This window comes from Scardinius erythrophthalmus (assembly GCF_964197995.2).
Source record: "Scardinius erythrophthalmus genome assembly, chromosome: 13".
Classification (NCBI taxonomy): Eukaryota; Metazoa; Chordata; class Actinopteri; order Cypriniformes; family Leuciscidae; genus Scardinius; species Scardinius erythrophthalmus.
Genome location: NC_138233.1, coordinates 36,751,012 through 36,774,174, shown reverse-complemented (window position 1 = coordinate 36,774,174; position 23,163 = coordinate 36,751,012). Strand labels below are relative to the sequence as shown.

The following is a 23,163-nucleotide window of genomic DNA, read 5'->3' as shown; positions in this document are numbered from 1 at the left end:
AGAGTGGAAGGAGGTGTTGTATAGCTTTGCTTAGCAGCACCTGAGGTTGGCTTAATTACCAGAGATGTTCTACAGAATGAGAGGCACTGCAATATGTTTGTGCAAAGCTTGATGACTGAAATAAGGACCACCAGCTGAGAAATGATGCCAACAGCTTGCTAGTTACATTATGTCATATGAGCCCAGTCTATTTCAGTGCTAAAGACAGACATCTGGGCTGAATCCAAAGTCATATTGTATCCATCAGAGACAGTAAATCAGATTAGGATTGCTGCATCCCAAATCAAACACATCAAACTGCTTGGAAAGTTGCTTGTGTACAGTTTCAGGAGGAATTTTAGAAGTATACGCCCAAGCACACTTTAACCTCTAGAAAGGTATGTGCATTATCATGTTAACAAGGTGTTATTTTATGACACCTAGCTTCCTAGCTTGCATTCCTACCTAGAAGCAGATGAATTGGGATTCAGTCAGAGTGAGCAGAAAGAGATTGCCTTAATTTGAGCCTAAAGGCTCCTGCGTGACCTGGCGAAGGGTTAAGTGTGTGGTGATGTCGTCTAGAAATGTTTGCCAAGGAAGCATGGCCTAGATTCGCAATGATACTATGCAGCCAGAGACGAGTAGAGGTTGTAAGGTGAACAATGTGTCATGATCACTACTACTATAATTCACAAATATGCAGTGGCAGCTCAACTGTAGATTCTGTGTCCGAGTATTGTTGCTTTGACTTGCACGCCTTGTTAGACAAATGGGGCATACTGATATATAGTTGGCTCAAGTGGAATATCATTCACGCGCTGCTCAAGTGTCAACACTCATTTGTAGCTCTCTTACATTTGATATCTTCAGTGGAGATCACAACGAAATGCTTTAACAAGGAACTATTCACCAACCACAACCTTCCAATCTAGGGCAACGCATTCAGCTCATTTGCCACTTTTGCCTGCTTTGTATTCTTGTTTTATTTGAATGTTATGGCATGCTTCACAAGCCATGTTCCCTATTGTCACAGTTGACGCCATATCCCTGGGCCATTCAGAGTCAAGGAAAAAAAGGCAGGCCATTGATGCAAGGTAATTGGCACCTCATGCAAAAACATGCCCTGGGCTAGAACACGGACACCTCAGTGGACTACATCTCAATCCAGAGCTGAATCCACATCCCACTGGGACTGCTTCGGCCATAAACCCAACCTCCAGACCAAGCGGAAAAGCCTCTGTAAGGACATGCTGCTTGACTGCTGGAGCCTAGTGAATTTTTCATGGAGAGCCGCCACATTTGCACAAGTCAGAAATTGGATTGTCTGAACCAGCCAATTGCAAAGGTAATGCAACCGCTTGGGATTGGAAGTCCAAATCCTCCCGAGGGAAGCTCCTCTACATGTGGACGTGTGCATTACAAGGCCTCTGCCTCTACTGGTATTGAAGAAAGCATATCGATTAACACTGCTGTTAATACCCCTGACTGAGTCGCTTCAAACGTGACTTGCTTCAGTTTCCATTTCAGCCTTAGACACTGCTGTAAAGTACAACAGTAGAATGGCAAATACGAAGCCATCTTGCCTGCAAACACAGTAAATGTGGCCAGCCAGACACAAACTGAGAGCAGCACTTGGTCTAAACCAACAAAGGCACAGTAGGGGCGTACAGCAAGACCATAACTCCAGCACTGAACATGTCCCTCACCTATAAAATCTATTGTCAGTTTAGGAGCATAAAGGAACAACAATAACAGGATTTGAGATAGGTTCTGGGGTTTAAGCCTTTTGCAGTAACCGGGGAAGAATACTTTCCCTATTCTAATCTCACCAGATATCCACCCTGAGCCCAGAATATCCCAAGATAAATGTTGAAACTGAACAATGCTCTTGCTGATTGGCAACTTCTCTTGCGCGCATGCTTTCCCCCCTCCGTGGCTAATCCTCTTACCACAACTTGTCAGCCTCTCTCTCCTCATCTAAATCCATTCGGCTGTTTTAAAAACTGTGTTGTGATACACATGCTTGCCTCATATCTGCCTCCATGTTGCTGAACACAGACAGTGTGAGAAAACCTTGCATGCTATAAACGGGAGCCAAACGTTGAGACTATAACAAAAAGATTTCGATTACCACTTCACGAAAATATGTGTTTGCACTATACAATGGCCTTGAACTGCTATACAGTAGTTATTACATGACTAGATGACACTCAAAGGAACGAGGCGTCAAGCATCAGCAGTACAGCCGGCTTTATGGCCCTATTTACACTGCATGGTTCAAGTGACCCAATTCCGATTTTTTCCTCTCATGTGGCACAGATCGGATATGACCGGTGAACGTGTAAGCAGGAAAAATACGCATGGATTCCGATTTTCTCAGATCGGATTCAGGCCTCATTCATATGTGGTAATAAATCAGATATGAATCGGATACGTGCATTTGCGTGTGCCATGTAAGCAGACAAATCAGATATTCCCCAGTAAATGCGAGTTGTACGTCATTAAAAAAAGTGACGTCAACTCAGGTGGATACCACCAACTGAGAACACATGACTTATTATAAGCGCGATGGAGGTCGAAGGCTCAACACAGTGGAGTAATTTTTTTCTACACCTTACGAGAGCAATGTTTTGCTGACCTTTGAAAATAGTGCGGAAAGCAAAACACTGGATTATTAGAGATGGCGGATAAGCTCCAACGTCACGCGAATCCGCAGCCAAAAACAAATCATCCAATCGCACCAATAATTTTCTCTGATTTAAGTATCCGCACCCGATGGTCAAAGTTATTATACTTATGTGTTGTTACACGTGAGGATAAATGGATGATCATCACCTTCAACAGCGGACTCGAGGCGACGATTAATGCACGCATCTCTAATGGTAACATAATACACTGATGAATGAGCGCTGCTTTTAAATGAACATTTCTTTAAAACTAAATTTATTTGACAGAATTTAATTTTCCTAATGGCACAAACAGGCTTTACTCCCTTGAAACTTAAACTGGAATGGAACATGCTCATATTTTAGAGAATGTAGTTAATATTTTCGTTAATAATGATTTATCTATCCACCCGCAACCCACCCGAAATTAATCAGAATGTCATTTTTATTAGCCTACTTGACCCGCCCGATCCGCGGATTATTCGCAGAGCCCCCGCGGCACTCGCGTAGCTACGGGTGGGCCTGGGTGAGCCTGGGCCCACCCACCTGTCAGTCAGGCCCATCTAGTCACTCAGTGGCCTCACAAGGTAGCCTAGGAAATTATGTTGCGATTATGTCACGAACCGCACAAGGATGAAAGCAGACGGGATCCAAAATGCAGCAAGATGAGTTTTAATAGGGTAATCCAAAAACGAAGTCAAGACAGGCAGGGTTCAATATCCAGGAAATCAATACAAAACAATAAACAGGCAAGGCAGGAAAACACAAGAACAGAAGCGGCGTGACATACAACATTGATCCACAAAGAACACAAGACAAACAGGGCATTAAATACATGCATGATGAGGGGAAAACGAGAGACAGCTGGTGATTACAATTACTAACACCTGGGTGTGATACACAGACAGGAATTGTGGGAGATGAAGTTCATGTGCATGACACCGTGGGGAAAAGGAGGACATCTAGTGGATACACGTGGAACACAACCAGACACTGTGACATTACCCCCCTTCAACGGAGTGGCTCCCAGACACTACAAGACAGGACAAGGAACAAAACAAAAGCTCAGGAGGGAGGTGGCCCGGTGGAGGACCAGGGGGAGGGATGGGGGGCCAGGTCCGTGCGGGGAAACAGACACCAGGGGCAACAGACTCCATGAGGACCAGGGAAACATGGACCGTAGAACGGGGAAACAAATAGTTCATCAAGCGGTCGAGGCAAGGGGAACAGTTCATCAGGCGGTCGAGGCAAGGGGAACAGTTCATCTGGCGGCCAGGGCGGAGACTTTCCCTCGGGCGGCCAGGGCGGAGACTTTCCCTCGGGCGGCCAGGGCGGAGACTTTCCCTCGGGCGGCCAGGGCGGAGACTTTCCCTCGGGCGGCCAGGGCGGAGACTTTCCCTCGGGCGGCCAGGGCGGAGACTTTCCCTCGGGCGGCCAGGGCGGAGACTTTCCCTCGGGCGGCCAGGGCGGAGACTTTCCCTCGGGCGGCCAGGGCGGAGACTTTCCCTCGGGCGGCCAGGGCGGAGACTTTCCCCCGGGCGGCCAGGGCGGAGACTTTCCCCCGGGCGGCCAGGGCGGAGACTTTCCCCCGGGCGGCCAGGGCGGAGACTTTCCCCCGGGCGGCCAGGGCGGAGACTTTCCCCCGGGCGGCCAGGGCGGAAACTTTCCCCCGGGCGGCCAGGGCGGAGACTTTCCATCGGGCGGCCAGGGCGGAGACTTTCCCTCGGGCGGCCAGGGCGGAGACTTTCCCTCGGGCGGCCAGGGCGGAGACTTTCCCTCGGGCGGCCAGGGCGGAGACTTTCCCTCGGGCGGCCAGGGCGGAGACTTTCCCTCGGGCGGCCAGGGCGGAGACTTTCCCTCGGGCGGCCAGGGCGGAGACTCTCCCTCGGGCGGCCAGGGCACAGAAACAGACACCGGCTCAGGAACTGGAACAGACACCACCGGCTCAGGCACAGGAACTGGCATCACCGGCTCAGGCACTGGAACTGGCACCAACGGCTCCGGCACTGGAAGTGGCACTGGAACTGGCACTGGAAGTGGCACCACCGGAACAGGCACTGGAAGTGGCACCACCGGAACAGGCACTGGAACTGGCACCACCGGAACAGGCACTGGAACTGGCACCACCGGAACAGGCACTGGAACTGGCACCACCGGAACAGGCACTGGAACTGGCACCACCGGAACAGGCACTGGAACTGGCACCACCGGCCCAGGCACTGGAACTGGCACCACCGGCCCAGGAACAGACACCACCGGCCCAGGAACAGACACCACCGGCCCAAGTGTGTGCGTAGCCCACACACACCACATGGCTGTGGCCATAATGGCCAGTGTCGCGGTCACTGAGGGCTCAGGAACAGACGCCACCGGCTCAGGCTCAGGAACAGACACCACCGGCTCAGGCTCAGGAACAGACACAGGCTCGACGGCGGCCATCTTGTCAGGGGACACAGGCTCAGCAGGTGTGACGTGAACAGGCTCGGCGGCGGCCTTCTTGTCCGAAGACACAGGCTCGGCAGGCGTGACGTGAACAGGCTCGGCGGCGGCCATCTTGTCCGAAGACACAGGCTCGGCAGGCGTGACGTGAACAGGCTCGGCGGCGGCCATCTTGTCCGAAGACACAGGCTCGGCAGGCGTGGGTGGAGCCGGCAGGACGAGCAGCTCGGGGACGACTTCCGGGACAACGGCGGGCTGCTTGGGGACGGCCTCCGGGACGATGGCGGGCTGCTCGGGGACGGCCTCCGGGTCATTGGGGAGGCCGGAGGTCTTCCTCCTCCTCCGCCATCTTCGATGATGAGGTGCAGGTTCAGGTCTGGACGGAATTAATGGCGTATGGAGCTCTGGGCTAGGCAGCGGCGATGCATTCTCTGGGCTGGGCAGCGGCGATGCATTCTCTGGGCTGGGCAGCGGCGATGCATTCTCTAGGCTGGGCAGCGGCGATGCATTCTCTAGGCTGGGCAGCGGCGATGCATTCTCTGGGCTGGGCAGCGGCGATGCATTCTCTGGGCTGGGCAGCGGCGATGCATTCTCTGGGCTGGGCAGCGGCGATGCATTCTCTGGGCTGGGCAGCGGCGATGCATTCTCTGGGCTGGGCAGCGGCGATGCATTCTCTGGGCTGGGCAGCGGCGATGCATTCTCTGGGCTGGGCAGCGGCGATGCATTCTCTGGGCTGGGCAGCGGCGATGCATTCTCTGGGCTGGGCAGCGGCGATGCATTCTCTGGGCTGGGCAGCGGCGATGCATTCTCTGGGCTGGGCAGCGGCGATGCATTCTCTGGGCTGGGCAGCGGCGATGCATTCTCTGGGCTGGGCAGCGGCGATGCATTCTCTGGGCTGGGCAGCGGCGATGCATTCTCTGAGAAGGACATGACAGCCGGCTGCACGTGCACGGGCTTCGGAACCTTGGCTGGTTGCACGGGCCTTGGGATGACCACCGGCTGAACGGGCTTCGGGATCACGGACACTGTCTCGGGATCGAGGTCAGGACCGGGAAACTTCCTCCTCCTCTGCCGTCTCTGATGGCGAGTGGACGACTCTTGACTGGGTGGAGCCCGTGGCGGAGGAATTTCGGCATCGAAAGGTGGCCAGACCGAGTGATGGGACTGGACCTCCTCCCGACCCTCCCCGCCTCCTCTACGACCACCCCGAGTTCCACGGAACTTGGCCAAGCGGGTCCCCTTGAAGGACTCTTCATGGCGGGGGGCGTGGTCCGACACAAAACTCTCTGTGGGCTGAGGCTCAGGGGGTTTGACGATGAACCTTTCGTCTGTCTTCCGAGCCCACAGAGCAAAACACTCAAAAATGTTCATCCTGGGTTGGGACTCACTGAAAGACGGTTCTGGTGGTGGTTGTCTCCGCTCACCTCTTGCAGTGGAGAAATGGCGACGGGAACTCATACTGCTTGGATCTTCTTGAGGTGGATCAATCTGTCACGAACCGCACAAGGATGAAAGCAGACGGGATCCAAAATGCAGCAAGATGAGTTTTAATAGGGTAATCCAAAAACGAAGTCAAGACAGGCAGGGTTCAATATCCAGGAAATCAATACAAAACAATAAACAGGCAAGGCAGGAAAACACAAGAACAGAAGCGGCGTGACATACAACATTGATCCACAAAGAACACAAGACAAACAGGGCATTAAATACATGCATGATGAGGGGAAAACGAGAGACAGCTGGTGATTACAATTACTAACACCTGGGTGTGATACACAGACAGGAATTGTGGGAGATGAAGTTCATGTGCATGACACCGTGGGGAAAAGGAGGACATCTAGTGGATACACGTGGAACACAACCAGACACTGTGACAGATTATAACAATTTTGACCTATAAAAATAAATCTTAATGTTTCTTGATTCTTGTTTGGTTGTCATGGTGATGACGAAATGCCCGCGTAGCGCGCAGACTCGGATGATTGCGAACAGCCCATCCCCCCTTCACAACGACGAGCACATTTCACAGAGGGACACTGAAGTTTAGCTAAGGAACGTTATGTTAAACTAAAATTAAACAGAGCAACAAGTTTGTGTCAAAAAGACCACGGCCACCAGCCACCACAGGAGGAAGATAATGCAGATGTTCAGGAGAATTGACTGAATCGTTGGACTATAACGAAATCATTGCAGTGTTCAACTCTTAAGGGGGTCGCACACTGGACGCGCAGCGCCGCGTCTAGGACAACTCTCACCTGAAAATCCGATAATGTCAGCAAATTTAATTCAAGCAGCTGATTTCTGTACACGAATATAAAACTAAACGTATATTGCAGCCCAGGGTGAAGTCAGATTCATTAACTACGATTTGAGACAAATAAATGTAAATTTAATATAAAACTATGTAAATAGCGCTCTGTGACGCGGCAAGATTTTGAACAAGGTCCTGAGCCGTTGCTGGGCGCAGCGGACAGACACCGCCGGTGTGTGTACACTCAGAGAATAATGTGTTCGAATTTAAAACTGTGTGCGACCCCCAGCCCCGTCGTCTCCTGTTATAAGCTAGTCATCAAAAGTAAGCCAATCTACGTTTATGTAGTTGCCTAGTCAATGTTGTTTATATAACGTGGTTTATGTGGCCGCTGAGCCAGACTATGACCAAGCATTGTTTTTGGTTTTTACACACTGTCCACTACTGTCCTGCTGCTGATTTGATGATGTTGTTTCGCATCTGTCAGATGCGCGTGTGTGTGTGGTGTGGCCTGGCCGCGCGCAGTGGAAATGCTGTTCTTATCGTTATGTTCTTTATTAACACTGCTTATGATGACATACATGCTTGTGCTCTGATTAAACTGTGGTGTATTCAAGCAGGTGTAGTTGTGTTGGCCTATTTTGATAACAGATGCATTTTAGGCTGTGCCCACCTGATTTTCTCTGGGCCCACCCACATTGTGATTCCTGGCTACGCTACTGCCCCGCGGATATAACCGCGATCCGCGTATCACTATAATAATTTTCTCTGCTATTACATCCATTGCATATCGAGCTGTTTTACTTCATTTTCCGGGCCAGAACGTCTATATTTGGTTGTTTTGGCAGTGTATAGTGTAAATGCAAATATCGGATACGGGTCACTTTTAAAAGATGATGTAAGCGGGTCGTCAAAAAGATCGGATATAGTCAGCAAATCGGAATTGGGCATCAAGACCTGCAGTGTAAATGCAGCCTATGTTGCACGCAGGTCAAGCGCTGTAACACAACGCTCAATGTCTCATCATCATCTGCTACAAACCTTTCGGAAACGATCCTGTGTATCTAACTATAAAGCGTGAAGGCATAATATATTCTATGTAAATAAATAAATGGTAAAATCACCCTTTCATGATGCAATGTAAAACGTTTCTCATGTGGAGGTCATAGCAATGGGTGACGTTTGTGTTGAGCAGTTTGCATTGTGTTAAATAGTCTGCGTTCAATCACTCAATACAATTTTGGTAGAAAATAATCAGAGATTTGGCAACATGGACAGGTTGCGTAGCATGCCGTTATCCTTGAAAGGTATGGACAGAACTATGCAAGGTGCAAGCCAACATGACCCAAGATTACTTGTGACGAGGATAAAAATGTTTCGTGCTGACCTAAAAGTGTGTTGTGCTGGGAACTATGGAGCGAATTATGTGCCATAATTAAACAAACAAATCCAGCATTTTGCAAACAAACTCGATCTACTTCGCAAAGGAAAACTCGACTCGCAAACAAACTCGATCTGCTTTGCAAAGGAAAACTCGACTCGCAAACAAACAGAAAGCAATGTGCAAGTACAAAGGTCAGTTTGAGTGAAAATGCAGTGGAGTAACAAATACGTATAGTGTTTTACAAATATAAATAAATGAGCCAAGATAATACTTCACAAATAAATACAAAGCACCCTGCAAATTGCATGTAACCTTTGAACAAATACCAAATCTAGTGCATACAAATGCATATCTGTCTGTTATGATTGTGTGACACTTGGCTTTTTATGAGATCTCTTGGCTCGATTTTCTCACAAATGTGTCCAGGCAGATTTTCTCACAAATGCAGTTGAACAACTTCCTCTTCTCTAAAACAGTAGATGGCGCTAAACTATGGGATTAATTTTGAAACTTGCCTTTGCCTACAGCTGAGGAAAATGAGCAGTGAACAGGTGAGTTTCTGTCTTATTTGATCTATAATTAACCTTTTTGAGGATTTGTTTGTTTAATTATGGCACATAATTCGCTCCATAGTGAACCACTGACACAACTGACCTCATTCAAATGTTTGGTATTTATTTGCATCGTAAATCGTATATGTAAAGTCCTTTAGAAACCAAACTCAATAATTTAGCATATTGTTGGGTTTATGTTGTTCATGAGATTTCCATATCTGATTTTAAGGATATTCTTGTGACTTTTGTATGATAAATTATGATGTTAAGTTGTGAAGAAAAACCAGTTGAGAATCACTGCGCTAATCAACACAATTATGCGTCTGTAGCCTCTTACAGTACTGTATATACAACAGATGAAAGAAGAAGAAAAAACAAAACACGGAGCCAAGCTGAACCTACGCAATTCACGCTACCTCTAAAAATCTCCCTGACATGCTAAGTATTGATGTATTCAAAACACAGTCATCCTCCACAGCCACACAAAGGACTTCGATGACTCTTTAGACCATGAGAGAAGATAAAAAGGTGCAAGAGGGAGGGCTGCATTCAAAGTACAGAAAACAGAAGCTAAAAAAAAGATCCAAGACATGCAATTGTCTTTTGTCACCAAAGAGAATACCTTCATCTTCATCACCGTCGTTATCGGATAAATCCTCGCCCTGTTTTTTGGAATGGGTTCCTGTTAGTAAAGCGGGGAAAATACAGAGAAGCACAGGACAATTCAAAATAGTATGATCATCAAGACAAGAAAAATGGACAAAAAAGCTTAACAAAGAGCTGCCACATGTGATCAATATTAGACAGTATTCATTGACTGTAACTGACCAATAGCTAACACAAATCACTTAAATGTACAAACATGATTGCTTAATACTGTTTGCAGAATCAAGTTCACATAATGTGCATCTATTAGAACACAACCCTAATAAGAGGTTAGAATTTTGATGTAAATTTGGTTAAATGTCTATAAAACATGACAGATTATTCAATAGCAGGGCATTCAAATAAACGATCGGTTGTGTTCAACCCTCTTATTAAGTCTGTTCTTAATATTACAAATCATAGATACAGATTTTTTTTTTCAAACAAAGTAGTAGTACAATACAATGAGTGCTGCAGTTTCATTCAAATAAATGACATACTTTTCAGAGGGTCAAGAGCTTAACACACTATTAATAAAAGCATTAAAAAGCATTAACACGACAAGCTACAATTTGTAATGATAGAGTAAACTTCATTATTCTCCGACCATTTTAAAATGCCTTAATATAGATTTGACTCTGCTTTTCAGAGCGTAATCATTTCATCATTAGTGTTCATTTCAAGTGAACGCTACAAAACACAGATGCAACTAATCACATCACCACAATGTCTTCATCAGTGTTTGTACAGATCCAGTTGGATAAATCAGCACACTCGTTGATCTGCATGTTTAGCTACAGTATTATCAAAAACCCTATCCCTAAAATCTGTCGGGTCAGTTTGGAAAGCTGTTCCAGGAACTTGTCCTACTTGGCAAAATCCTGGTCACCCAATGATTCATGTCTTAAATCAGTGGGAAAGGATCAGAGAAGGGAGGTCAATCTTTTTATGCATGCTGTTCTTTTAAGAAGTTTTAGCAGTACAAACACATGTTTAAAGTGCATGGAAAGACCTGTCTCGTGCGTGTGTTGTAGCGCACTAGGTGTGTGGCGTTACACTGTTAGGTTAAGTTGAATGAATGCTTTGTTTGAGAGAGGTGGCAGCTGTGATACCCGAGGCGAGAAAGCTCTGTCACTTCAAATGTCCTTTGTAGTGCGTCTGGATTTAATGGCACCGTGTTGCAGTTCCCATAAACTATATTATTATTTTTCATTGAGAGTATTCACAGACCAAACGATTCTGCGTTAATATATGGCAAATGACAAATGCAAAATCCCTGGATTTATCAACCATCAATAACATCAATGTATGAAAACCGTGCTTTATGGAAGTTTGTTTTACACCACAGACAAAAACTGTCAGAACTGTGTGATATAAATTTGAAATTGCAAGTTATCAAGTCAGAATTGAGAGTTTATTTCTCGTAATTGTGTGTAGGCCTACATATCTCCCAATTCTGACTTTATATCTCCCAATTCTGATGCTACGATGAATACTCATTGTATTGTACGATTGTACGTTTGATAAATGTTCTGGAATCATATTTGAATGTTTTATCAAATACTTTGCAATAAGGTTAACATTAGTTAACTACATTAGATAACATGAACTAACACTGAAAAATACTTCTAAAGCATGTATTCATCTTAGTTTGTTAATTTTAACATTTACTTATACAATACTAAAATCGAGTGTTACAAAACTTCATGTTGAGTTGGACATTATAAAAACACTGACTTTATAACTGAGCAAGTTAGTCACTAGATGATTTAAACGTCTTTTTGATCATTTGTTCATCATTCATTTGTTCATATTGACCCAGACTACACTATTCGCTTTGACATTGCACTGCATTTACTTTTCATTTAGTTTTCTTGTAGCACCACCATTTCAGTACAGTATTGCATTCGTATTGTCATTAAAACACAAGCTTCAAGAACCGTTGACAGAAATGAATGCCATGTGAATAATTAGTCTAAAATGGTTCTGAATAAGATTCCCAGCTTTATTCAGCGCTTTTTATCACATTGATATTAACCTCAGCGGACGGCAGCCCATCTGGTCCAGCGTCTCCACACACTTCAGCTTTTACAGTGAGCTAATACAGCCTCTTTGACCTATGCGTCAGTGTAAAAGCTCACTGAATGTAAAGTGCATCCCATTCTGAAGAGCAGGAGAAGTGGGTCAGAGTGACAATGGATTGAGCCCAGATTTACATATCGGAAAGGTCACAATGTGGCGAGGGACCTATTGGCGAAATGTTGATTTCTAACAATCCAAGATGGTTTTCACTTTACTGTCGGTCTCAAATCCTCCCTGTGTGGCTTCTCTATTTAACCATGCCTCTCATTCCTCTGCGTTTCTCGTAATATTTGATCTTTTGTTACTTCTGGAAAAGAATTTCAATGTGAAGTATGCAGAGGAATATTAAAGACCCCCTGTGGTGAAAATCAAGTGTTTAATGTTGTCTATGTGGTGTTTTTAGTATGCAAATTTAATGTGCAAATTAATCAGTCTGAGTATTTTCTTCTTAAAACTGCAGCGAACCAAAGAGTCTCCAAAACGCCCCTGTTTCCTGCCGTCACAATCATGTGACCAATCCCGTCATGAGGGGGCGGGGCTTTTCTCCACTGACTTCTATGATGTTCAAAGCGTTTCTGATGATGCCGACTCTGAGATGGCGAAACACGGCATGTCACAAGCGGTGATGAAGCAGGCGAGAGCATAAATGTAAAACTTTATCATAAAGCAGCAGAATTTTTAATGAGTGCGATATTTGGTGGTTATGATCGCTACTGAGGATGGAGATCATTGAATGAAGACTTGAATTTGAGTTTATAATCCAACACAATCATATGATTTTGAAGATTTGAATTACAGAGCAAGAATGAAATGAATTTCTTTAAATGAATTATTTTAAGGTGCAGTTGTAGTCTATTTGATGGTCATTTTCTTGAGTCACAGCATATTCAGAAATCTACTTTTGTGTCCCACGGCAAACAAAACAATGATCATTTTAACATTTTTGTAAAGGTGTTCCTACTGTATGCAAATAATTGTTTTAAATGCTGTCAATGTGTCAATATCTCATTTTTTTGTGTCTATGCAAACTTATGTAAATGTACTAGGGCTGTGCAACGATTAATCTCGATTAATCGCAGCCAAAATAAAAGTTTGCGTTTACATAATATATGTGTGCGTATTGTGTATAATTGTTTTGTATATATAAATACACACACATGCATGTTTATATTTGAGAAATATTTGCATGTATATACATTTATACATCATTTATATTATATATAACTTTTTTAGGTTACAACTTTATTTTAAGGTGTCATTGTTACAGTGTAAATATATATTTAAGTACTGAGTAATATTAAGCAACTGCATGTACTTACTATAGGGTTAGGGTAGGATTAGGATTTGGTTGATGGTTAGTTGCATGCAATTATGCATAATTCACTGTGTTGATAACAAAGTGTTACCATATTTCATATATAAATAACAAATTAAAATAGAAATATAAACTCTTAAATTTATATTATTTATACTAAATAATTATACACGGTACACACACATACAGTATATTATGTAAACACAAACTTTTATTTTGGATGCGATTAATCACGCTTAATCATTTCACAGCCCTAAAATGTACGAATACTCATGAATACTCATGAACTCGCGTTGATAAAACACATAACAGGCAAATACAATCATCTCTCCTTTTCCAGATCCAGGAACAGCTGATTAAACGTATACATAGCATAATCAATATTTAATATATTTTTTTGTAAAAATTCACAAGCATGACTCATTTTACCTGCAACAATATCAAGGCATTTTGAGAAACTAGTTTTACTTTCTAAAATATCGATGCCTTTTGTGTAAGTCTATTGACGCCACAGATTTCACAGTAAGCAGAAGCTGAAGGCACTTTTGCTGTTTTTCTAGTAACCTGCAAAAGGATCAGACACCTCGAGAGTGTGAACACACTGTTATTTGCTATTATTGCCATAACCTCATCTCTTCATCTAAAGCAATCCGCAAATAACACTGACTATAGTCTCCACTCGTGGATGACAGCACAAAGTTGTTTCTGAGGACTTACGAAATTGTGTACAATAAAACCAGGAACATGTTATTAAGGAAGTGACTAGGGCCAATTTCGACTTGATGTCGACTTTAAAGGTTAAGGAGACTATAATCCTAGAGAAAGGACAGCCGAAAATTTGCACCAGGGCATTAGTAGCCCAGAGGACTTTTATATCACAGGCCTTTTGTTTTTATTACAAGTGCTGGATAAATAGAGGGCCGCATTATGAGCTGTCCTTGCCGTTAACCGAACAATAACCAAGAGTGACTGCGGAAAAAAAAACAGCGCACGGAAACTGATGATTACATTAAGATCGCTGAAATATCAGCAGTTTCTAAAGAACTTTATTGATGACATACATTCTGATTTTGGAGTGGATGAAATGAGCAAGCGATGTACAGATCACGAAAACCTTGGAGGAATAACCGGCCCTTTATAGAAGGACTAAGAACAAAGACACTGCGCTCTGAACAGGCAGACACACTGGGCCAGCGAGCAGTGTGGGATCCCAAGGAAAACTTCCTGGATAAGCTGTGTCTTGCATTTCAAGTGTCAGTGAATGAAGCGCCACTGGCAAGAGTTCGCTCACGCCAGGCCTATGGGCTGCCGCACATTTAAAAGAGCTGCTCCATATCAAGCGGAGGGGACATCCGCTTCCCTTGTGCCTTTCTTCCCTAACTTCCGCCCACCCCTTTTCTCTGTTTATGCCTCTGCTGTTTGCCATGCCTGCGGCTACACGCGCACACATCTCAAACCTCGGGAAAGTCGAGCGATCCAAAAGCCATTTCCATGCCATTTTATTGTCTGTCACTGCTCAGTCGGAGCCTGGTTCAGATTCTAACGCTTAGCAGCTTCCATCACGCTGGCAGATCCCCGGAATATGACGACTTGTCCAATTCGTCTTTCTCGTGGGAAAAAGACCCCTCTGAATGGCGTGTAAAAACGTTCTCCGGTTTGATCCCGTCTCTCAAACAATTAGACCGCACCAAAGCAGGAATTCTCTCTTGACAAATGACATTTAAAACAGAAATATCTCCCTGAGTGATTTCATCATGCATGCGTGTTTCATGGGAAATCTGTAGCCAACATCGGAATATTATGTTAATAGAAGCAAATAATCATAATTGACCATGTACTTGGGGAATGGCATTAATGCAATCTTTAAAAAACACCCTTTAGGCAGTAAACGTTCTGTTAACAGCAGGGAGTTCTTAAACTGAATTTATAAACAGAAATAGATGCACGAAGTTTAGACTACAGAATTCATTAAAAGCGCCTCCTGCTAGCATCATATGGTATATGATTATAAAATATTCAGAACAGAACATATGTAAAGTTTGGTCCACGATTGGTTTGGTGATAAGGTCCTATACATTAGCCGCAATAGCATAACAACGAACACCTTTACAGCCATTAATCAGGGTTAATGTTAATTTCTACTTATGCTAATACATTTGAACATTTCAAGTTGTGTAAATTAGCATTCGTTCTGCAGGGCGTATTTGATCTGAACCCAAGCTACGATTAAGAAGCTAAAGTTCAGCTAAACGTTTCATTCTCTCCCACATTAAAATATACCAAGTATAATTAAAATATACGACCATACATAAATATTGATAGCTTTAACGACCAAGTATATAAATAACATTATTTTGGTACATTAAGCATGTTATTACAGTATAGTCATGGAACCTTAAAATAGTGATTTCCAGGGCTGGAAAAAAGAAATGGAAATCAATAAAATGTTAAAAAGTCATAGAGATGACATGGGAAATTCAAGTGTGAATAGATGTCTTATTTTAACATATTATCTACTAGACATTGCTCAGCATGTGCAGCCTCTATAATTATGATTATTATGATTATTATTTTATCCAGTAAACACAAGAGCCTGGGTCAGTAATGAAAGGTCATTGTGAATTGTTGTGTGATTTAAGGGGTCCTTGTATCAATGGATTATTAACAAACTCGAGTTAACAATGAACAATAGTATATTTATAAATCAATATTAGCCTAGATTAAATAAATGCTTGAAAAAATCTGCGAGTTCACTGTGAGTTCATGACATCCAATTCACTAATTGTTCCTTATTCTACATTTTTACATTCAACATGAATTCATGACCCAACACAACACCAAAACATGCAAAACTGTCCTTGGCTAAACTTTTCCAGGCTGACGGATGAATGCCACACAAACTGTCAATGTTGGGATCTGTCTGACAGATACATTTGTGTAAAACAACATTCGATGGCTTTGATTGGACGCACCGCCTTCTTTTGAATGTTGATGAGCCAATGTATTGTGTCATTTTGTTCCAAATTAAATGCATATTAGCATTTTATTATTGACATTTAGCGTTTTCCCCCTGCTGTTTATGTGACCCATTTTCACAAAAGTAGATCCACTGCTTAAAGGTCAACATGAATCCAGATTTCACCCTGATTACTTACTTAATGTTCCTGGCCTTATTGTGAACATTCATTATTCCAAAGAAACACAAATGTTTAATCAGTTTTGGGCTCACTGTCATGTTTTGATCATGTGCTGGGAATAATAAGAAAATAATATTTGGTTATTTAAATCTCCAGTTTGATAGGAAAACAGACTGCTGCAGTTACTGTAAAATGGTGTTGCATTTGATCTCAAAATGATGAATGTCATTTGAAAAATGAGCAGAAATAAGTTAATGCAACCTCTTCTTTACATTAAGTAAAAGCAAAGCTTGGTTTATGTTTTTAAATGTAGTAGGCCTACTGTATTGTATTTGCTGCCACAATAACAGCCCCTTTTTTCTCTTTCTTCTTTTTATTGTCACACGCTGTGGTGGAGCGGTGATGAAATATTGTTCTTGTACTTATACTTTCCAGCATTTCAGTAATAAAAGCGTACATCTTTCAAATGCAAAAATTTCGTCAAAAAACAGACCGAGATTTTTACGCGGGTGGTGGGAGAACAAACACTTTATATTTGGATGTAAAATCACAAACTAACCCCTGTAAATGCTGAATATACCTTACATCCGCATGAGAAACATTTACCGTCCGAATAGGGCTTCAATCAAGTTGAGTTCACGTCACCGTCTTGTTCTGTTCACTGTGGATTACATGTGTCAAATAAACAGCTTATGGTTTTCTAAACTTCAGCTCGCCTTCAGTGGACTTTTGTTGCAATCAATCAAATTTTGTTATAACTGTAATAAATAGCTCCATCTCTGAAGCCTCTTTTTTATTCTCTCTCTTCCAACAAACCCCACAGTCCCCCCCCCCTCTCTTTTAAATTGCTGAATGTGCTGTTTCACTCATATGTCATATTATAGAAGTAAATTAATTTTAAAGTGTTTGTGAAAAACTACACGATTGCATCCAAAATTGCGCCAAAAATACTCTGTGAACCTGACATGACAAAGCAAAAAATTGCAGTGAAAATGCAATTTCAGAATTTGTCAATGGATCAGTTTTGTGGGATTAAAAATAAGACTCTAAAGCGAACGAGGAATTAGGGTTTCGTCATTTGCTTTTGCTTTTGTGCATTCATCAGAAAATAGCTCTTTCTGGTAACAGATCGAAGTGTTTGTGCACTTGTGAACTTTAATGTGTTTACTAAATGCAAGACCTTTTACAGGTGTGTGTGTGAGTGAGTGTGTGTACTGTATGTGTGAGAGAGAGTGTGTGTGATTCAGCCTGAGTGTACCTCCATTCTCTGTCACATTTCCAGCTTTTCTACCTAACATAATGTCTTGATAAAATTTTCTTTTGTAAATCCCTGGGGCAAATTGGATTGAAACAGCTCGACGGAGTGGATAGACCATCAACAGGCTCTTAGAGCACAAGCGTACTGTTGCCTGGCAACCCTTACTGATGGTTTTATGTTATGCAAATTTGACGGAATTTACATAAGATTTCATGTTGCTGCATGTTGAGGCTAACAGGTTATTTTTTGGTCTGATCAAAAATATTGCTCTCTAACAACCAAAACCCTCATTTTCGAGTTCAGAATTGTGCTTTCTAATGCAAATGTTGTGTGGCGAGTTCAAAACTTCAGCTGCTCTTATACATTAATATATTACATGCTATTACGATAATCAACGTGTAGCCCTGGGAAATCGCAAACCCCAAATATAAACGCCCGTAGAAACTCTGATAAACAAAAACAACCATTTAATACAAGCAATCATTGGCTTAATACGAAAAGAGCATTCAGGTTTCTTTTTAATGCTATCAGCCATGATATTTGTAGATTCAGCAGATCTAAGCATATTAAGAAGAGGAAATAAACGAGGTAGAGTAAATGCGTTCCTGACCCATATCCAGACAGACGGCTCCTCTAGGGAGGGCTTGTTCCCGTAAGACTTTCCCTCACACCACATAGATCATTTAACCGACAGCGCAAACTCGCTGCAGCCGTAGTTTCCCCCTGAACGCTGTTGTTAATAGTTCAGCAGCTGCTTCTGTGGAAAGACATTGGTTTTGATGCTTGGCTGTTATTTACATTTCTCATAACAAGATCACGGGAGACTGCGATCGGGACTGTGACACGGGAGTTTCGCTCTGCCGTTCTCTATTCTCTGATTCCGGAAGCTTTCCAGGGAATCTGATGCACAACACAATGCCATTACTTTTTCCAGACACCTCTTCTACAAATGTGACAGATATTGCGTGTTATTTTGATATGTTTTGTGTAAGGTTTTACACCTTTGAATAGGATATTTTGTTTATAGCCCTGAGGTGAAGACTGCAGTGTATACGTAAGCGTTTTTATTTCACATTTTGAGATCACATGATCAGCTGAATACCGCTCGTTTTATCTTTGCACTTTTAACTTTATCTGGTGCATTTCTACATTGGTAGAATTGGTAATCGTAAACATGTGCTTTTGTCTGATGCTTCATCCACACCTCTAGGTGTCAGTATAAAGACAGCTGTCATATCAAGCAGTGCAATGTAAATAATAATAAAAATGAAAAAATAAAATAAAATAAAAATCCCACTATAAAGGTTTTTACATTTTGGATATGATGTTTTTCATTTCTATGGAAGCTTGTTTCCGCCACAGAATAAAAAAAAAAAAAAAATCAGCGGCGCTGCTTCCCATAAGTGTTTTTTACATTCATTTTTCCCATAGGGATTTTTAAAAAAAGTCTTCGTTAAAGCGATATAGGTACAAGACTGTGTGTTTAACAGCTTTAATGAGGGAAAGAACTACAATCCCATGAAGCATTGCAAAACGCAGAATCAAATTAAAACCAATGGAGAAATATAAAACTAGTTTATTGCAAAACATTCATATATGCTGTTAAACACAATTATTTAAGAATAAGCTGAAATACGGCTTCAACAGAAACAAATACCATCGATGAACAACGTCGTAGTTCAAAGGGCTGACTTTAAAGGTGTTTAAGTTATCATTAAAAATCGGTTTCCCTGATCTATAGTGACTTTGTATCTCACAATTTTTCTCGCAATTACAAGTTTATATCCCACAATTCAGACTATATGACAATTTGAAAGTTTACATCTAGCAATTAAATGTTATGTCTATGTTAGGTCACAATGACTTTTTTTTGTATTATTCTGTGGCGGAAACATGCTAATGTTCATTTCAGAGGAACAGCACTTATTTCATTATAACCTTTTGTTTTATGTGTGCTAATGCAAGTACTAAATAATGCACAAATTACTGCCATTTTTGTTATCATTTTGCTGTCATAATAACAAGCGTTTGTTTCGTTTTTTCTTCTAAAAACCTTGTTATTCAGCTCTTGTTGAGCTTACAGTTTATCAGAAACAACTCAGATTTATTAATGAAAACATAATAACAACATGCATAAACAATATCAAATTAATTTGTTTTCTTTAAAAATGCAAATTGAGTGGTTAGAGAAGGTCATGGGGATCCATATTCCAGTTTGCCCAAAATGCTTTAAAGGCATATTCAGGGTTTAATACAAGCCCCAGTGACGAGCAAGACAGCATCTGTGACATTAAAATCATTTTGAAAAAGCACAACAATACATTTATGATGGAGGTTTATATTGGAAAGTGTCTGCACTGAGGATTTAATGTTATACAGACACACACGGTTTCAAAAGAATAGCCACAAAACCTAAACATTATCTGTGTTAACATTAGACCATTGCGATAAAATCACTAACAATCCTGAGCAAACCTATCCAACTTTCACACAATACACGCTAGGGTTTTAGGAAGAAAAATGGCATAACTATCGTCAAAGTGCTGTTTACAGAAATAACGTCAGAAGTTCACCTAGATAGTCGGTTTTAGACAACATCTCAAAAAACACACATCATTGTATGGAAAAAATTAAGTATTTTAACAAAAATACAAGCTTCAAATGTCTGCTTTTAAATCCTCCTGTACACTTTCCCAATAGACCTCTACTGTTAATGCACTACTGTACTATTTTTGTTGGTTTGCTTGCTTGTTTTAAACTGAGGGGTGAGTTTAAATTAGTCTAATTAGTCACAGATGCTGCCTGTACAGCTTAAGTTGTTTTTAAACTGAACATTTCTCAATGAAATCCAATGCAATTCAATGAATCACAATGAGAATGGATCCCTAAATTCAGCTGATGTCATTATTAATACTGTTTACCGAGTGCAAGTGTATACAAAGTACAGTATGTTTGATGTTGGTATTTTCAAGGTTAAAATTATTATTGCTTAATTATAGGTGATTGCTGGATCCCATTCTTAAATAACCTGGAATTCCCCTGTTAAAAAATATGTTGCTGTTACAGAGGCATTGATTTTACCCCAATTAAAACCAACATCTAACTAGATAACATTCCAGTTTTTGCGTTTAGTCCGTATCTGTGGCTTTGAGGTCATCTATTATATGCTTCTCTAAAGACATGCTACATTTACTGGAACTATATCCTCATGGCTGTTACTTTTAATACAATGCATTGATTTTGACATTGGTGCAGAGGTTTCTGTAATGACAGACTCAATATTGTGGCTGCAGGAATACTCATCATTACTCATGTCATATGATATTGCATGTTCCGACATATCAAGCTGTATGACATCACTGACTCATATCTTACTGTATGATTCTTTGTGTTATGACATCAGTGTCACAACGCTGAATAAATTGGATGTGCTGTCTATTAAAACATGAGTTCAGCATTACGTAGATAATGTATATATAGGTCATTGTCAGGAAACGTTATCATTTTGTGTGTCCCCATGACTTACTATATGTATAATTAAGATTAATAAGTTATAGTAATTAAGTATTTTATAGACTCTTAGTGTACAATGCAAAAATAAATAGTAAACAATGCATTAAAATGTAGTCTTTTTTTTTAAATTGTTACTAAAATATCAGCCAAATTGCATGTCACATTCATCACCATTACATTTAAATGAGCTGTACTTGTCGAATAATAATAACAACAACAATAATAAATATAGCTGCAAGCAGTGATTAATGGGCCAAGCACACTAACTTCCAAAATGACTAATTCAAGACATTTGTAGATGATTTTAAGCAAATGGTTAAAAAATCATAAATAATTCACTTGTAATAGTATTACATTGCTTATCACTTTTGACCAATAGGTGGCGCTATCACCAAATTGACGTGGTCTGGTCAGCGTAGGGTGACAATGACAAACACAAAGTTTGGAGTCAATACAGTAAAGCCTTGCAGAGATAAAGCTTTAGATTCAGTTTGGCATCACGCCTTCAAATTTGTGTATATGCTTAATGATAACGGTTTTGTCTATCAACACGAAATCCCTACGTTTTTGCCGGCATGGTCTGAAGATGATCTGAATCAAATTTTGGTGAAAATCGGACCAACGGTCTTGGACAGGGGTCTCTAAACACAAGGTGGCACTGCCCCAAAACTTTTTGAGAACCTTCAAGACATCATGTCGAAGACACGTTTTGTAACGATACGCTAATGCATTCGTAAAATATAGCATTTTAAGACAAAAAATCAAAATGGGAGATGCCTAAAATAGCTGAAATGGGAAAGTTGGGTATCATTCAACTCGAGACGCTGCACCAAATCTAAAGACATCAGTTTTGTGATTTTTGGCCAAACTGCTCAGAAATAAGCAAAAATATAAAAATGTTATATCGCTTGACCAACAGGTGGCACTGTGCCGAATCTGTGCAGGTATCCTTAGATCATGGTTGTCATAACAAACACCAAGTTGGGTCTGATTATACTGAAATGTTGCGGAGATATATCCTCATGTTGCTTTTGGCGTGCTCTTTGTCGAATTAGTTTGCAATTTCGCACATTATTCTAGAACAGTTTGACTAATAAACTTGAATTCCATCATTTTTGCCGCCATGGATTTTGATCCATTGGTGGCGCTAGAGGGATTCATGTAGAGACTCCAAAACTGCTGTGGTTAATGTTCAGACTGTCCTCTATCTGTGTGCCAAATTTCATAACTTTTATAACTTTTTATTCAACCCTGTTCTGCTATGAAACTTGCCCTTTTAAATATAATATTATGGACTCTCTATGGGCAAAAAAACTTTAGCTTGCAATCTTTAGTTTTTAGTAAGCAATTATATTGACCTTGTCATGATTGACCTTGATTTCAACAGTCAATAAGAAATCAAAGCATATAGACAACATTCTTGGGCTTTGATGGCGTCTTGACTGTTGAGTTGACATAATGCAAGTATATTTGATAGAGAGTAGCAGTTTTTTTTTTGTTTTTTTTTTGCACTGATCTTGGCATTTTTAAAGCTTTTAAACGTAACAAGGTTGAACATGAACACTAAACATTTTTAAATGAGAACTGTCAGCGGTTATTCACACTTTTGGGGGGCATAATCAAGTGACAAAATGAATTTAACAATATTAACCTTTTCAAATGAAACGACAAAACATTTATATATAAATAAAAAAATAAGGGCACCACTTCATGTAAACTAGTATGACTGGGAGTTGTCTACATACACATTGTATAGTAATTTGAAATAACACATTCACAAAAAAAAAAAAAAAAAAAAAACCTATGTTAAAAGAAATATACAGACATTTTTTAACACTGCTGAGCGCACAAGACTGTGTGGTTGACGGAGATATCCCTTGGGAACGAGAGAGGAAGTACCAGACGCTCTCTTCTCTGTATTTGGCTCCAATGTTGGCTTT

At 41.4% G+C, this 23,163-nt stretch overlaps 1 protein-coding gene across 2 annotated transcripts in view; it reads right to left on the bottom strand.

Moving 5' to 3' along the window:
• The window catches only part of nlgn3a (neuroligin 3a), a 241,725-nt gene that overhangs the window by 153,561 nt on the left and 65,001 nt on the right, over nt 1-23,163 (bottom strand). Inside the window, exon 3 of one of the 2 annotated variants that reach the window (XM_081383279.1) lies at nt 9,896-9,955. The exons of the other annotated variant lie outside the window; for it this stretch is intronic. Within the exon in view, the coding sequence (XP_081239405.1) occupies nt 9,896-9,955 (60 nt within the window). The remainder of the gene's footprint in view (nt 1-9,895; nt 9,956-23,163) is intronic. 2 annotated transcript variants of the gene reach the window in all.